Here is a 17846-nt window from a genome sequence, read left to right as displayed (position 1 = left end):
AGAGAGGACATTGTGTCAGAAAAGAATGAACAAGGCTCAGGCTGGCATGTTATTAGTTGTTTGCTGTAGTAATTCACAAAGTGACCTTGAAATAAATAACTAAGTATAAGCAGCACTGATTTTTAAGGTTACAAGCATATCTTTTTATAGAAATGTCAAGATGACTTGCATTTAATTCTGTGGCAATGTTTTCTTTAGTTTCATTTGTTTAATTTTGCTAAAAGACAATACATTCAAATGGTTTAAAAATATATGTTTATGTATGTATACACATACACACATGTATGCATGCATGTAAATATTGAAGAGTCTTCCTTTCCTTCCTTTTCCTACCACAAGTAACTGCTGTTCATGGTGTGTGTGTCTTAATGCATATATAAGCAAATATTTACAGATCTTTGTACTTGTTTTTAAACAGAGAGTAGCATACTGTTCTGCTCTTGCTGTTTTCATTTAACATGATGTTTTAGAGACCTTTGCATATCAGTTCACAGGGAATCTCTCTCATATGTTAAATTACCATATCAGTTTTTGTTGGTACTTTCTACTTTTGCTTCTTTCTTTGAGTTTTTTTGTGTTTTTCCTTGCTTGTTTTTTTTTTTTTTTTTTTTTTTTTTTTTTTTTTTTTTTTTTTTTTTTTTTTTTTTTAGGTAAAATTTTCATAAGGTGAAGTACACAAATCGTAGGTTTAATTTGTTTAGATTTGACAAATGCATATGGCAGTGTGTTAAGATACAGAATATTTCAGTCACCCAGAAAGTTCTTTCACACTCTTTCCCAGTGGTTTTTCTGGAGGTATCCACTGCTTGAATTTTTTTTTTTTCTTTTCCTTTTTGTCTTTTTTCATGACCGGCAACGGATCGCAACCCTCGGTGTCGCGCCCGCACCTCGCTCAGCCAGTGAGCGGCCGGTCTGTATGTGGGATCCGAACCCTCGGCGGGAGCGCCGGCCCCCACTGCTTGAATTTTTAACTTTCATTTTGTTTTGTTTCTTCTAGAACTTCATGTAAGTGGAATCATTCAGTATCTATTCTTGTATGTTCAGCTTTTCTTGATTAATGAAATATTTGAGATTCATTCATGTATCAATAATAATTCTTTTTCAAGATTGCTTTGCTATTCATGATCCTTTACATTTCTTGTGTACATTTTGGATCAGCTAGTCAATTGCTAGAAAAAATATTTTGCTGAAATCATGACTGTAATAAGTAGATTTGGAACAAATAGACCATAGTCTTTAGAGAATTAGGGAAGAAAATAGGCATCTTAACATAGAATCATTTAATCTATGAATATAGTGTATTTCAAATTGTTTATTGTTAGTGTAATAGAAATATAGTGGATTATTATAAATTGTCCTTATATCCTATGATATTACTGAATTCACTAATGAGTTTTAAAGGTTGCTTCGTAGATTTCTTAGGATTTTCTATGTAAACAATTGTCATTTACAAAGAAAAAATGTTTTTTAATTTCTTCTCTTCTGTATTTTTGTCTTTACTTTTTCTTGCCATATTGCAGTGGCTAGGACCTCCAATACAAGGTTGATTACAATTATGTCATTGTTAATTAAAATTAAATCATTAATTTGAAATATTCTTCATTTTTGATATAAACATTTAACCTATAAATTTTCCTTTCAGAATTATTTTAGGAAATATTTATGAAATATATTCAAATATTTCACCCCCAATTTTTTATATTATGGAGTAATTATTTAGTTTAAAGTATTTTCTGACTTATTCTGTAATTCCTTCTTTGACTTATAAGTTATATTTAACAGTATAAGTTATATTTAACAGTATATTGTTTATTCAAAATATTTGAGACTTTTCTAAATATCTTCTTTTACTGGTTTCTGATTTAATTCCTTGTGACTAGAGAACATAATTGTAAGATTTCAAAGTTTTAAAATTCATTGGCTTTTTTCAGTGGCTCCAGCATGTAGTACGTTTTGTTTTTTTGATGTTCAATTTATGCTTTCAGAGGATTATGTAAATGTCAGTTAGATCAAGGTGGTTGATAATATTGCATAGGTCTTCTATGATATATGGATTTGTGTATGTGTGGTGTCTGACTGTCCAAAGAATTACTGAGAATACTCTGATTGTTGATTTGTTCATTTCTTCCTTTAGGTCTGTCAGTTTTTGATTCATATATTTTGAGACTATGTTTTTAGATGCATACAGGATTGTTAATGTCCTCTGTTAAATTGACCCCCTTATGAAATGTCTTTTTATCTCTGGTAATATTCTTAAAGTCTTATTTTTTCTGATCTTACTATAGTGTTCTTTGCTTTGTTAAATTTATGCTTGCATGGACTACTTCCATTCTTATATTTTCAGCTTATCTATGTATTTATTTAAAGTATGTCTTTTTTGTGGACGATTTGCATCTTGTATTCATTCTGACAAATTTCTGCCTTTTAATGGAGTATGTTGTATATTTAAGTTTATTGTTACTGTTGCTGTGATTGGATTTGTCTTTCTCTTTACTCTTTGTTTTCTATTACCACGTGTTTATTGTTGTTTCTTTTTTCTTTTCTGCTTTCTTTGGAGTTAATTATTTTTTAGTATTTTATGTTAATTTTCTATATGCCTTTCAGTTATATTTCTTTGCCCTTTTTTTGTTGCTTTCTAGATTACAGTAGGCACTCTTAGTGTTGTAACAGTATAGTTGCTTTTATCACCTCCTGTTGCTTGTGCTATTGTTGTCATATAAATTACATCTACATACTTTTTGAGTTACAGTTATTGCTATAATATGTCATCTCCCTTTTATAGAAATAAGGAGAAGGAAAGAATATCACCTTTTACATTTACCTACATACTTACATTTTCCAGTTCTCAGTTTTTTTCTTTTGATTTTGAGTTTCCAACTATTGTCATTTCTATTCATCCTGAAGAATTTTTCTTGAGCGTCTCTTTTGTGCAAAGTTTGCTAGAAACAAATTCTCTCAGTTTTTGTTTATCTGAACCTGTTTTTTTGTTATGACTTCTTTTCCGACTAACAGGTTGAGAGTTTTTTTTACTTTCAGTTCTTTAAAGATGTTGTTCCAGTGTCTTCTGACTTCCATTGTTTCTGATGAGAAATTGTTATTCATATGCTTATGTCTCTGCATGTAGTGGATTGTTCTGCTCTGGCTGCTGCTAAAGATAAGCAAAGCAGACATTAATTAAAGCCAGAAAAAATACGTTCTGTTTAGTAACTGCTACTGTAGGGACTCAGCAGTCAAGAAAAAGAAAAATTGCAAAAAACACAACAACAGCAAACTGTAGGTAGTGGGTTGGTCAGTGTCATTGCTATCCGTGTAAGCTAATGGCGTTTGTTGAGGTTAGGTTTCTACCTTCTCTCAGACTGAGAAACAGAGGCCTTGTCCTTCCTGATGATTGTATTTCAAAGGAGTGGCTTTGGGGGTCCTTGAGAAAGACTCCCCTGATGTTCAGGACATTTCAAAGACACAGGAAGTATTTACAATTGTAAGCTTTTTAAATAAATGTGCGCTAAGAAAGAAAGGTCAGAGGCCTATCATCAAGTGTTGGCCGGAACAAGTGGTAAATTCTCTTGGCAGCCATATGCTTTTCTAGACAGGAACTCGAGGAGGGAGAGGGGAGGCCTTGTTTGTTCCAGGGACACCAGCTTAGCCTGCTAGAAGCTGTGCTAGAGTTGGTCAAGTCTCTTAGTGGAGGGGTTAAGATGCAGTTATTTGTGCTGAGAGTTACTGCATTTCTCATTGCTTCAACAGTTTTTTTATCTTCTGTTTTTAGCAGTTTGACAGTGATATGCCTAAGTGTGGTTTTCTTTGTATTTACACTCCTTGATGTTCATTGAGCTTTTGGCTGTGTAAGTTTAGTTCTTTACTAAAGTTGAATATATTTCAGACATAATTTTTTTTCCAGCATTATTATTTCAAATAGTTTTTCCTTGTCTGTTCTTCTCTTTCTGGAGCTGCACATGTTACTGAGACTGTTCATTTTGTTATTCAGTCTTTTTTATTTCAGTTCTTCTGGTTAGGGTAATGTCTGTGAGAATACTTTGAAAAGTTCATGGAAAAATAGAATCAAACGATAATGTGAATCTTTCTGTAGACTTTTTGAAGATCTCTTGTGTTAATCCATCTTCAAACTAACTGTCTTGTCTGTCTTGTCCAATAATCGGGTTAATTTTATATTTCTGATTTTGTAATTTTCAGTTTCAGGGTAAATTGTAATATAAAAATGAATATCCATTTCATTCATTTTTAGAGTTTCCATTACTCAGCTGAACTTTCCCATCTGCTCATTAAGTCTAGGAACATATTTATAATAGTTACTTTTAAGTCATCTGCTAGTTCATCCTGGGGTATGTTTCCATTGACTTTTTTTATTTTAACTAGAGATAACATTTTTGTTTCTTCATGTTTGGTAATTTTTGGTCATATACTGGATGTTCGAGATGAAACATTGTACAGACTCTGAATTCTGTTATAGTCCTATGAAGAATGTTGATTTGTATTCTAGGAGGTAGTTTTGGGTGGCTTAAGATCCAAACTTTTTCTGTGATGTAGACAGCAGTTGACATCTCAGTTCTTTCAGCCTTCCAAGTGCTCATTTTTTTTTTTTCCCCTTTTTGTCTTTTTTACTAATGGGATCGCAACCCTCGGTGTCGTGGCTGTACCGGGGACCGGCAGCGGGATCGCAACCCTCGGTGTTGCGCCTGCACCACGCTCAGCCAGTGAGCGGGAACCAGTCTCCACATGGGATCTGAACCCTCGGTGGGAGTGCCGCCGCGCTCTCAAGCAGTGCAGTCTCCAGTGCGCCACCGGGCCGGCCCCCAAGTGCTCATTTTAAGCAGGCCTCCGCAGTCTCTACACATGTGTTGTTTATGGCACAGTCAAGGATTTAGGCAGAGTTTACGGTCATATTTTGATGTTTTTCCCCTGTGGCTCCTTCTTTACAGGGTTTCTTCCTTTTTCAATCTCTCTGGCATCCCCAAATCCGTCCTCTGATTCTAGGTCAGTAAAACTGCAGTTTTCTGCTTGAGTTCCAGTTGCCCTGCCTAGGTCAGTCTGGGGAGTGCCCTCAGGTATAAAGCCAGGGAAATGCAGCTCTTCCACAGGTTGATATCCCTTCCGTTTCTATCTGTTTTGGACCCTTTTCACTAGCTTTCCAGTAGTTGATGATTATATTTTGTTAAGAGTTTATCATTGTTATCTGAAGGAAAGTTAACCTAATTGAGGCTACTCTGCCATTACTTGCAGCAGAACCTCTATTCCGTTTTGTTTGTATATTCTTTGGCTGACTGCATACCATTTACATTATTGAGAATTTGCAATGTGTTTCATAATCTGGTAGGACCAATTTCTACTCTTTGTCAGAATTTTCCTGCATCTTCCTGCAGCCCTTTGGCTGTACAGGAGCCCAGCTTACCATGTGATTGTGTTGCCTGGCCACAGGAAGTCAGCACTTTCCATCATTGCCCTTTGAGATATTGATCTGGTTAGCTCACTAACTGTGTGTAAATTTGGAATTTAATCAATTGTTTATTTTCAAAAATTCGTTTGAAATGTTTCTTCCTCATAATTTTGTTGATTTTCTAATATGTTAGAAATTGAATTGAGTTTCTTTTTGACTAATTTAAAAAATATAGCTCAGGACCTGAGAGATGTTGGCAGTCAAAAGTTCCATTTCCAGAGTTCCTTTTAAGCTCTTTTTCTTTTCTCCCACAGACCAGAGGTACTTTGAAATGAAGTAGTGGCAGGGAAGAGAGGGAAAATTACCTCTGAGCTATCCATGTTGTGGAAAGAATTGTGAAAGAGGGATTTTAAGGTGGTGTGCACTATAAGGATGACCTCAAAATCTATTTCTTTGTATTTTCTAGTGATAAGAGAGTAATAATAATTTTCAGTAAAACTAAATATATAAGTATAACCTGAAAATCTTAACTGTAGGTATATGTCTATTTTAATTAGAAGTTTTCCTATATTAAAAATACCAGTTGATATCCTTTTTAGATAATTTTAAAAAAACTGGATTATAAAAATAAGCACTGTTAGTAAGGCTTAATGGCATAGGTATTAGATCTTTCGTTTTGAGTAGACAAAATTAGAAAGGGCATTATAGGTATGATTTCATTAAACTAGAGAGCATTGGTGTTCACATTTTAAAAACATAATCATAACTTATCTGGAGTCATGTTCCATTTTATTGGCTTCCTTCATATAGAAAATATAGTAACTAGCACTAAATGCCTCTGAAAAAGTGAAGCAGCATATATTTTCTGGGTGAAGGAAGTATTCTGTACATTCTCCATGTTTTACATCATGGTATTTTGAATAACCATGCTTCCATGTTCACATCAATTTTTTGTTTTTCAATTTATGCACAGCACTTGCTCTGAAATTTGGGGACTGAGTACACCAAATACGATAGATCAGTGGGATACAACAGGCCTTTACAGCTTCTCTGAACAAACCAGGTGAATATTCTGCCCTCTGTCAAATCCTAGAGATCTTGTGTGTTGGGGGGGGGTGTATTGGAAGACCTATATTGGGTTGCTTAGTATAATTTTGCCTAGGATGTTTCCTTAATGTAAAATAAGGCATAGCATTTAAAATACCTGCTTGCCAGTTTAAAAAATATATTAAATGTTTGAGCTAATGTTTTGATTAATGCAATTCTAGTTTTGAGTCTTTAAATTATTGCATCCCCTAAAGAAGAAATTTGATAACTACATACTTATTTTAGTTTGAGATTATAGTCTGTTGTTGGCCTAATTTTTAAGTATAAATACATGACCAGATTTTGCTAAATTTCTTGTTGTCATTTAAATTTCATATTTATACTAATAAATACATAGTTATTTACTGAACCCCTTCTATTACAGTTAATAGTAGGCTAACTCGTCTTTATGTTACTTTTTAAAAACACCTCATTCTCTTTTTTTTGAGTATATTGGTATTTGTCCATTTCATTGTATCATATTCATCACCATCTGCATTTATGTGTGAACTATATAAATATACCTCAGTTTTCAAAACAATTACAACTGGGTAATGAGTTACATTAGTCTGAGTAAGTTATCACATCATTGTTGGTATTTACCATTCTTCACACTAATTCCTTTTTTTGGTTATTCAGTTACCTAAAGAATAACTGCCCTTAGAAGCATCTCTAAATAAGAGTTTGATTCACTAAAGATAGAAGTTGACAGTTTTTCAAGTATAATTGTACGATCCTTTTTCAAAAAAATCAGTTTTCCCAAGTGGCTAGCCTTTCATTGGCATGTGAGTCATTTAGGTAGCATATGTGAAAGAAACATCTGCTAGTGCTGCTGCTTACTTTTTTATCAGATCTGTTAAAATGTACATTTTTCTTCCTGATTCTCACTAAAACTAACTAAATGGCCGTCATTTCTTTCTTTATGCTCTTATTGTACTAATTTAGTTTATTTGCCCACACTTATTTTTTTGTTTTAAAGTTTCCTCCTTTCTTTTCCCCTTGCTTCCAAATAGGTCTCTTGATGGTCGTCTTCAGGTATCACATCGAAAAGGATTGCCACATGTTATATATTGCAGATTGTGGCGCTGGCCTGACCTTCACAGTCATCATGAACTCAAGGCAATTGAAAACTGCGAATATGCTTTTAATCTTAAAAAGGATGAAGTGTGTGTAAATCCTTACCACTATCAGAGAGTTGAGACACCAGGTAGGAAAATGGCAAGTTTTTCCCCTGGTTTTAAATGAAATGCCTGAACTTAAGTATACAGATGCTCCTTAACTTATGATGGGGTTATATCTCAATAGGCCCAGGAAAAAATGCCTAGGATGAACCATCTTCAGTCCGGGTCTGTCTGCATTTAGGTACTCTTGTGACCCAGGAAAATTTCAGTGTAAAATTGTAATAAATTAAATTCAGCATATTACTTGGTGGTAATTAAAAACACTTTTTTTTTCTTTAATAGAAAAACATGTTAGAGGGAGGGAAAGATAACACCAGTTTCTTGGGATAGCACACTGTTTGACATCAAAGTACATATCCAGGAAATACCATAGATTTGTAATCTGCTTAGAGCTAAACTGATATACCTCTATACCTCTCTGCTGCAGTAACTGTTTTCAAGCATTTTGCTCATTGAGTGTTTTTAGAAGTAGTTTAATGACATCATTTGTATATAAGCTTGTAGCAGGATTTTTCGTTTACATAGCTATGTACTTGAAACTTAAAAAAACATGTTAGCTATATTTTTAGAAGATTTTCTAAATCTGATTTTACCAGTCAAGACAAATCTTTCCTCAGCTTTTCCTATGGAGATTTGTAAATTTTTATGGTAATATAATATTACCAGGGTCACTTTGTCCCCAAAAGTATGAGATAAATTAGAACTTGGACATCTAGATGGTGGATTACATGATAAGGTAAATCCATAATCACATCTGTCAATTTCTCAGTAACTAGTATAATACCAAATAGATGGACCTTAACTTTAAAAAAACTAAGCTACTTTCTTTTTTTTCTTGGTGAAAGCTTCTAATAAAGTAACCCCCACCCCCAACCCCTGCTGCTCTTTGCCATTAACTCAGATTTCCTTAACTCTTTCAGTTTTGCCTCCGGTATTAGTGCCACGCCACACTGAGATCCTAACAGAACTACCGCCTCTGGATGATTATACCCACTCCATTCCAGAAAACACTAATTTCCCAGCAGGAATTGAGCCACAGAGTAATTACATCCCAGGTATTTTTGCCTTCTGAATTTCCTAAAACTTGGATAGATAGAAATTTTGTTCATAAACATTCAAATGTTAGTGAATTGTGGTTTCACTTTTAAAAAATGCTTCTGGATTTTGAATAGAAAAATCTGATTGGTTGGGTGGTTATTTTGTGAAATGTATAAGCCTAGTACATCCATTTTGTTTGGAGAAAAGTTTTACTTTATATTTCATTTTCTTTTGCAGTGGCTTTAATCAAAGTACTGTGAGAAGGAGAAAAGAAAAGATCTTAGTGAGTTTGTCTTAGTTGTCGAAGCTGAGAGAGATGCAGAATGTAAGCAAAATAAATGGTATAGGAAAAAAGTATTCCTGAAACAAATGTGACTAAAAATCAACCAAATAATTACTTTCTTGGGTAACTTAATAATGTTTAAGAGAAATGTAATATTTCTATAGGAGATAATAATATTTTAGTTCTATAGGTGTAGTAGTACTTATGTTATACTGAAAATCAGAAGACCTCTATTTTAATTGTCTCATCTGCACCTCAGTAATTTCTGATGAAAAATGAATGAATTCAACTTCACGGTTTTCAAATTTTGTTTGAACTCTTGTATTATTGTGATCCATTGATATTCCATGATACAGTACCTGCCTTTTTTCTTTTTACTAGTTTTAGGTGTACAAGTAACATTTTGTTATTTTTCTTGTTTTCCCCTTTTTGCTTATTTGGTTTTTTCCCCTAACACGTGTATCAAAAAGTAATTCTTTAATGTGTCCCATCATGAAAATAATGCTTATTTATTGAAGACAATTATAAAGTAAAAAAAGGAAAAAGTACTTTTTAAAAGCAGTTTTACAGATGGGAGGTGGCTACTGGTGCATTTCTTTGATTACTGTTTTATTCCAAAAGAGGTTTTAAGGCTGCTTTTGGGGTTGCTAGGAAATATAAACTTTTTGAGAAGAAAGGAGTTAAGGGCAGTATGATGGACTAGAATGAGGGAAAATGCAGGACTATAAAATAGGACAGTTCATAGGTAGAAGAATTTGGTCTTTCTTTTGTTTTTTTGTGTTTTGTTTGTTTTGGCAGCTGGCCAGTAAGGGGATCTAAACCCTTGATCTTGTTGTTACACACCATGCTCTAATCGACTGAGCTAAACAGCCAGCCTGGTCTTTGTTTTATAAACTTGTCTGGGAGTGAATTTTTGTTTATGTTTGTGTGGTGTGGTGGAGGAAGAGGTATTTTAAGTCTTTGTTGGGGGAATTACTGTTTTTCACCTATACTAGGAAACTTAGTTGTAAGCATACAGTTTTGTAAGACACTTACCCAATAATTATTTGGAAGAATTTTAACTAAAGTGTTCAGTGGCTTTCACTTGTGAATATGTTTAAGCTCATTTTTTCTTTCTTTATTCCTTTAGTTATTTAGCTTTGGGTATTTTTTAAAATGGGAAATCAGAAATGGATTAGACCTATTTGCTTTTGTGGAGAGTGGGCTTTGTCCAGCTCCAAGTAACAACAAAACCAAAGGGATCACTTTATATTCCTCTTCAAAAGAAATTTTAGGGCCGGCCCGGTGGCGCACTGGATAGTGCGCTGCTTGGGAAGCGCGGCGGCGCTCCCGTCCGAGGGTTCGGATCCCGCGTACGGACCGGCTCCCGCTCACTGGCTGAGCGAGGCGCGGGAGCAACGCCGAGGCTTGCGATCCCGTCGCCGGTCCCCGGTCCGGTACGGGGGCAACACTGAGGGTTGCGATCCGTTGCCGGACACGGAGAAAAGACAAAAAAAAAAAAATTTTTTTAACATTTCTGCAAAATACTAATAGCTTTATTATGTATTATTTTATAGACAAATAATAATGGAGCAAGGTAAAGAAAAACAATAGGATAAAGTATTATAAAGCTCAGCATTTCTTCCTGTTTCGACCTTTGTGACATTGGTAGTTAAACTGGCAAGGCTTAGCTCTGCTTCATTTTAGTAGTTTATCCTTTAAGATGTACATAACGTAATGTATTATTCTTATTTTTGTGTTCTTTATTGTTTGAATATATGAAGACATTTTATCCTTAGAATTGCAGTATTAGAAATTTTGTGGTACTGACACTTAAATGAAAAGTTTGATACTTAAGAAGTTAAAATTTGTGGTTAATTAATTTAAGAGAGATTATAAAGGATTAATATACTCCCTCTCTAACTTTTGTTAATTACAAAATTCTTTTTAGGTATGTGTCTGTGTTATTGTGTGTTGCTTAAAATTGTTCAGCAATATTAATGTTAAATTGTTGAAAATCTTTTGAACTTATTTTTCTTCCTTGATATTAGTGAAATTGTGTAAATGTTTTTTTATTTTACATGAAGACTTTTCAGCTACTTAGATGTTTCCTGAACATAAATATTTTGTTCAGAAAACATGTTGAAAGTGACACATTAGAATCCTCATACTTATTTTCAGGGAGTACTTTACCTCTGTATTGTGCAGTAGTGTATATTTGAATTGAATTTTCTATTTCAAACACTTAGAACTTACCATTTAGAAATCCCTGGAGAAATATACTTTTTAGGTTGCATTTGGACTAGATTAGTGCATTAGTTAAAATAGATACTAATGTCTTTTAAGCCAATGATTCAGAACTGAGGCATCTCAGAAGTTATATTTTTGGCTCTTGTATCAGAATATGTACATATGGGAATAAGCCAGATATATAAATAATGTCTAAGAAAATATGCCCAGAGAGCTAAATTGTATTACAAGTAGGTTTTAAGGATTCACCTGCAAGATTTGGATTAGAACCTGAATCATAGGCCCTCCATATCCAATACTGCCTTTTATGATAATATTATATAACATTTTTATTTGTTATTTGGAGTGATTCATTGTTTATCTTTGGTAGCTGGGAGAAATGTTGGTGAGATTACATCGTACCTATACCTGATTTGTTATAAATTTTTGTAGAAACACCACCTCCTGGGTATATCAGTGAAGATGGAGAAACAAGTGATCAACAGTTAAATCAAAGTATGGACACAGGTAAAAAATGTTTTAAAAAATTCCTCAATAATTATTTCTTGAATTGTTTGAAACTCACAAGAGATCTCTCTTTTAAATTTAGAGAAGTTGGGAAACATACCAAAAAAGAGAATCTTCTGTTTTGATTTAACCATATCTGAACCATCAAAGGGAGGGCCATATTGTCATTGAAAAATTAACATATGATGTTTTGCAGAATAATTGTTATAATTTTCTCTTGTTAGAGTAAATTGAAATTTGAGAATACTCACATGCTTATTTCTTTTTAAGTATTCTGTGCTTCTTTTTAAAGTTTAAGTAACCTTATGAATAAATCTCTTTGTGATAAAATACCATAATTAGCACAATAACAGATTTTCAGAGGAATTTGGGGGTAGTGGTGGGGATCAGTTTTTCATTACTCCTTTAACATAATAGTGAGTTCTGAATTGTAGTAGATTGTTAACACAAAATACCTTGAATCTGACCTAATTTGATTAATTTCGCATTTTTATCCAAATAATGATGGAGAAAAAATTTTAACATATAATAAATATTACACACCTCAAAGTTTAAAACTAGTTTTTATGTATAATAAAATGTGAAATTCAGCAGAACTAATAGGTTACCAGTGAAATCGCTTTGGTGTCATTGTCATTGTCCAGTTTGATTTTTTTCCACCCTATGTGTATCTTAAGGATTGGAAACCTTGATACCACAATGTGGCAAATTGAACCAACAGCCTTTCTACACATCTTACATTAATGCATTCTACAATTATTATAATTTGAATTATTTTTAAATGGATTAATATTGGCAGGGGAAGGAGCTTTTACAATAATTCCGTTGTTTAAATCCTTCCCTTTTTTAAGACTCCCAGGTAAAGAAGTGTCTCCTGTAGCTAATTATACTTATGGCTGTTAAAAGTAGCAGATAACTAAAAAAGGTAGATAATCTAATGATCATTAGAAATAACATGCTATATGTCTTAATGAAAATGATATTTGGCTTTCCAGATATGGCTTTTTTAGCATGCCTGGATGTCAAAGAACTCTATTCTTGAATGAACAATATTTGTTTTAGCCTTGTGACAAACAGCTGTTACTGGGGTATTTAAAAGTGAATGGCATGACCCTTAAGCCCCAAGCTGTGGGCAGGCAGGAGGCTGCAACCTCCAGTGCTCCACGGGGCCAGGCAGGTGACAGTATCCATGACCTTCTACCTTTGGGCTCAGCACTGGAGACTGGGGAAGGAGGGTGGTCACCTATCCCATGGTGGCACATGCAGCTCAGCTCTGGCTCTTGTCCTGCAAGTTGAAACAGGCTGCCCCTGAGACCTGCAGCAAAACCCACCTGCCTTTAACCTTGGAAGACATCTCAGAACCACCTGTAGTGCTCCCTGCTGCGTCCCCAGGCTCAGCTAGAGGATTCTCCAGCCCAGAAATACTCCCCAGGGACCAGAGGGGATGTTTTCCTGCTTTGCAAAACTCCCAGAGCCAAGTGGCTGTTCAGCACTCCCACCCAGCAATTACCCAGCTTATGGATGGGGAAGGTTGGCAGGTTGGGTGATCCTCCCAGCCTGTCTCAGCCCCCAGCTGGCCTGGATGGGGGAAGGCACCCACCTGTATGGACCCTTCCCTGGAAAGCAGAGAGGGGGCCCATCCTCATCCAGCATCGTATGAGGTGTCTTCAAAGAGTTTATGGAAAATTTATATTATGAAAAGCTATGCATGGACTGCAAATTTTTTTTTTTGTAGCAAAATAAACTCACTAACTTGTTATAATGTCTGAACAGGATCTAGTTTGAGGCTCTGAGAAGGATAAGACAGCACTTTGAAAAGAGCCCCTATCAGAGCAACATGAATTCTGCTAAATTGAAGCAAGAACAAACATCAGATTTATGGTGAAGCTTGGGTAGAAGAATGGTGAAATCACTGATGCTTTACGAAAAGTTTATGGGGACGACGCCCCAAAGAAATCAGCAGTTTACAAATGGATAACTTGTTTTAAGACGGGACACTACAGTATTGAAGAGGAAGCCCGCAGTGGCAGACCATTCACGTCAATTTGTGAGGAAAAAATTAATCTTGTCTGGCCCTAATTGAAGAGGACCAACGATTAACAGCCAAAACAGCCATCACTTATACATCTCACCTGGTTCAGCTTATAGAATTCTGACTGAATAATTACAGTTGAGCAAACTTTCCACTCGATGGGCACCAAAACTGTTGCACCCAGATCAGCTGCAGACAAAATCAGAGCTTTCCATGGAAGTTTTAAACAAGTGAGTTCAATATCCTGAAGTATTACTTTGAAGAATTGTAACAGGAGATGAAGCATGGCTTTGTCAGTATGATCCTAAAGACAAAGCACAATGAAAGCCATGGCTACCAAGAGATAGAAGTGGTCCAGTCAGAGCAAAAGCAGAAGTCTGTCAATAACAATGGCTATGGCAACAGTTTTTTGGGATGCTGAAATCATTTTGCTTGGTGACTTTCTGGAAGGCCAAACAAAGACGACAACTGCTTGTTATGAGAGTGTTTGGAGAAAGCTAGTCAGAGCTTTAGCAGAAAAACACCTGGGAAAGCTTCACCAGAGAGTCCTCCATCATAACAATGCACCTGCTTTGTTTCTCTCATCAAGGGCAGTTTTGCAAGAGTTTTGATGGGAAATCATTAAAAATCTACCTTATGTTCCTGATGTGGCTCCTTCCTACTTACTGTTGTTTCCTAATCTTAAAAATCTTTAAAGGGCTGCCATTTTTCTTCAGTTAATAATACAAAAAAGACTGCATTGACATGGTTAAATTCCCAGTATTCTCAGTTTTTTAGGCATAAATTAAGTGGCTGGTATCATCACTTACTAATGTGTCTTGAACTCGATAGAGCTTATGTTAAGAAAAAAAGTTTATGTTTTTGTCTTTTAATTCTATTTTTTCCACAGACTTTTTGATGTCACCTCATATATGGTCTGAGGAAACTCTGGAGGGCTTCCTGCAGGAGGTGACAGACTGTTGTAACCATGAGGCACTGTGGCCATGTGACTCACGGCTCAAGCCTGTGGTCTTAACAAAGGACTATGAAAGTGTGTGTGTTTTCTGATACTTGAAAAGAAAACTGCAGGTTCAAAACTTTAAAATGTTTGTAAAACTCTTCAAAAAAACATATTGTCAGAAATGCACGTACTTAATGTGGAATTCTCTCTTGGGTATCTCCAGCACCCAGAAGAGCTGTGTGACACACTCAGTAAATCCTGGTGAAGACTGGGCCAGGTGGGAGGCCAGGGGAGTGAATGGCATAAAAAAATGCTGAGCATCATAAACCACAGTGAGATACTACTTCATACCCACTAGATGACTATAATCAAAAAAGGACAATAAGTGTTGGTGAGGATGTGGAGAAATTGGAATCCTTATATGTTGATGGGAGGAATGTAAAATGGTTCAGCCGCTTTGGGAAAGTTTGGTGTTTCTCAAAAAGTTAAAAAAGAGTTATCATATGGCCTAGCAATTTCATTCCTGGACATATACCCAAGAGAACTAAGAACATGTCCACACAAAAACTTGTACACAACTGTTCATGTAAGTGTTATTTATAACATTCTAAAAGTAGAAACAATCCGAATGTCCAACAAATAACGAGTGGATGAATAAAATGAGGTGTATTCTTCCAGTAGAATATTATTCACCTGTATAAAAGAATGATAGTACATGAGGTGCTTATAACATGGATGAACCTTGGAAGCATTATGTTAAGTGAAAGCCAGAAACAAAAAGCCACAGGGATTCCAATTAGTGCACAAATACCTATACAACAATATAACTGAAACACTGAGGAGCAATAGTATGAATATGTTATGATAAATGAGTTAAAAAAGAAGAGAATAAGCTGGATCAGCTAAAATGAATTCAGTGTTGGGGCTAACTTTGAAACTAACAATATTTCTAATTCTATTTTAGTGGGGCAATGTTACTGACTTTCAGAATGACACATATAAAATTACTTCCTGGAATGATAGTGTGAATGGCTGGTTCATGAGATGCTAAAAGTTGGCTTGGCCACCAGTCTCTTACCCACCATCAATTCCTCTCTCAGTGTGATGGGAAGAAAGACAGTTCTGACTGATGCAGGGCCCCAATTTAGAACAAAATTGGCCTCCCCTCTAACTCTGGTCCATACCTTCCATGGGCAACGATGTAATTAAATTCGTCTTTCACACCCTGCTGGGATAAAATGAGTTAATATTTTTAAAAGAGGGCCACCAGAGGACAGATCAAGCAGAATAAGGAACTGTATGAACCAACACTTGTTACTTTCTTGCTTTAAATTTCTCTGGCCAAGCTTTCATTCTTCCTTTAATGTCTTGTGGTTGTTAGAGATCAGGCTGACATCACAAAAAATATAGTTTGATAAACTTTTGTGGTATTCTATAATCAGTCCCTTTTCAAGTCATGATTGATTTTTATGAACATATTTATTCAAACAGGTATATACAGAAATAGGGTCTAGTAGATGTATCCTAAGATGTAGATTTCATAACTCACAGTGCAGTTTTGTATCTTCTAAATGTACTGTGCTTGGTCCAGGATATACAAAGGTACAGGTTTAAAATACCTTCTAAATCTGCATTATCTCAATGGGTTGAACTGGATCTTCCAAATGATGATATGTTGGAGTCCTAACCTCCAGTACTTCAGATGTGACCTTATTTGGAAATAAGATGTAATTCTTTAAATTAAGATGAAGTCATACTGGAATAGGGTGGGCTCCTAATTTCATTTGACTGGTGTCTTTAAAAGATAAAAGAAAAGAGGATAAGGGGAAGAATGCAATGTGAAGATGAAGGCAGATATTGGAAGTAGCATCTACAAGCTAAGCAATGCCCAAGGATTGTTGGAGAAACCAGAAGCTTAAGAAAAAGGCATGAAACAGATTCTCCTCTAGAGCCTTTGAGAGAGCATGGCCTTGCCAACACCTTGATTCAAACTTCTGTTTTCCAGAAGTATGAGAGAATACATTTCTGTTCTTTTAAGCTACCCAGTTTGTGGTACGTTGTAACAGCATGCCCCAGGAAGATAATGTAGTATGTAGTAAGGTTTTGAGAGTGTATTACTAATAACAAGTGCATTTAGTTATTTGTAAATTATATGCAGATACTTGATGTAGTATATATTTTAAAGCATACACAAAAATTAGAAATTAAAGGATGATATGAAATAAGTAGAAAATAAGTTTTAACTTTTATTTTTTTAAGCCACTCATTTTGTACACTCCTAGACAGTGTTCACATACCCCACTTAGAAGACTACATCTCTAACCAAATGCATGTAGTCAGGATGGCATGATCAGACTCTGTGCTAGAATACCTGAGTTTGAATTATTCCTCTGCAGTATACTAGCTAGGTAACCTAGGCACACGGTTTCATTATGTATAAAATAAGGATAATAATAGTACCAAACTTGTGGGATTTTAACAGAGTTAATATTTGTAAAGGAATTAAAAGTGTTTCTAACTTACAGTAAGCACTATGTTAGCATATCCAAAAAAAAAAAAAAATATTAAGGGGAGAGTTAACCATAAAAGGGAAGAAACATGATTGCACAAAGATTTGAAGGAAAGTGAGTAATTGAGATCCAGAGACAGAAGCAGTTCACTTTCATGGTTAAGATCTTCTCTATAGGAAAGTAAGGATATTTGTCAAGAACAAGGTCTGAGAACTTCAGGATGGTGGTCTTACTAGCTGTGCCATTTCTTTGCCATGTTTTATAGTTTTTAGTGGAGATGTATAACATGTTTTTTATTAGCTATATTCCTCGGTGTTTTATACTTTTTAGTGCTATTTTAAATGTTACTGTTTTTTAAGTTTTATTTTACAATTGTTTTGTTCCTAGGATATAGATAAATATTTGATTTTTGTACATTGATCTTTTTGCCTGCATTCTTGCTAAGTTCACTCTTTGGTTCTAGAACTCTGTAACAGATTGCTGGGATTTTCCACATACACAACCATGTCATCTGCTGAATAAGGATAGTTTTCCTTTTTTCTTTCCAGTCTTTTTGCCTTTTCCTTTTTCTTTCCTAGCTAAGGCCTTCAGTAAAATGTTGAATAGAAGTAGAAAAAATGGAAACTTTTGCATTGTTCCTGCTTGTAG

General features: G+C 35.0%; 1 protein-coding gene across 1 annotated transcript in view; it reads left to right on the top strand.

The window, feature by feature from the left end:
- The window catches only part of SMAD2 (SMAD family member 2), an 85648-nt gene that overhangs the window by 50548 nt on the left and 17254 nt on the right, over nt 1–17846 (top strand). Inside the window, exons 3-6 of the mRNA XM_008578659.1 lie at nt 6366–6455; nt 7492–7685; nt 8580–8714; nt 11642–11716. Of these exons, the coding sequence (XP_008576881.1) occupies nt 6366–6455; nt 7492–7685; nt 8580–8714; nt 11642–11716 (494 nt within the window). The remainder of the gene's footprint in view (nt 1–6365; nt 6456–7491; nt 7686–8579; nt 8715–11641; nt 11717–17846) is intronic.

Source organism: Galeopterus variegatus, unplaced genomic scaffold, assembly GCF_000696425.1.
Source record: "Galeopterus variegatus unplaced genomic scaffold, G_variegatus-3.0.2 Scaffold1736, whole genome shotgun sequence".
Classification (NCBI taxonomy): domain Eukaryota; kingdom Metazoa; phylum Chordata; class Mammalia; order Dermoptera; family Cynocephalidae; genus Galeopterus; species Galeopterus variegatus.
This window is presented reverse-complemented; position numbering and strand designations above follow the sequence as displayed.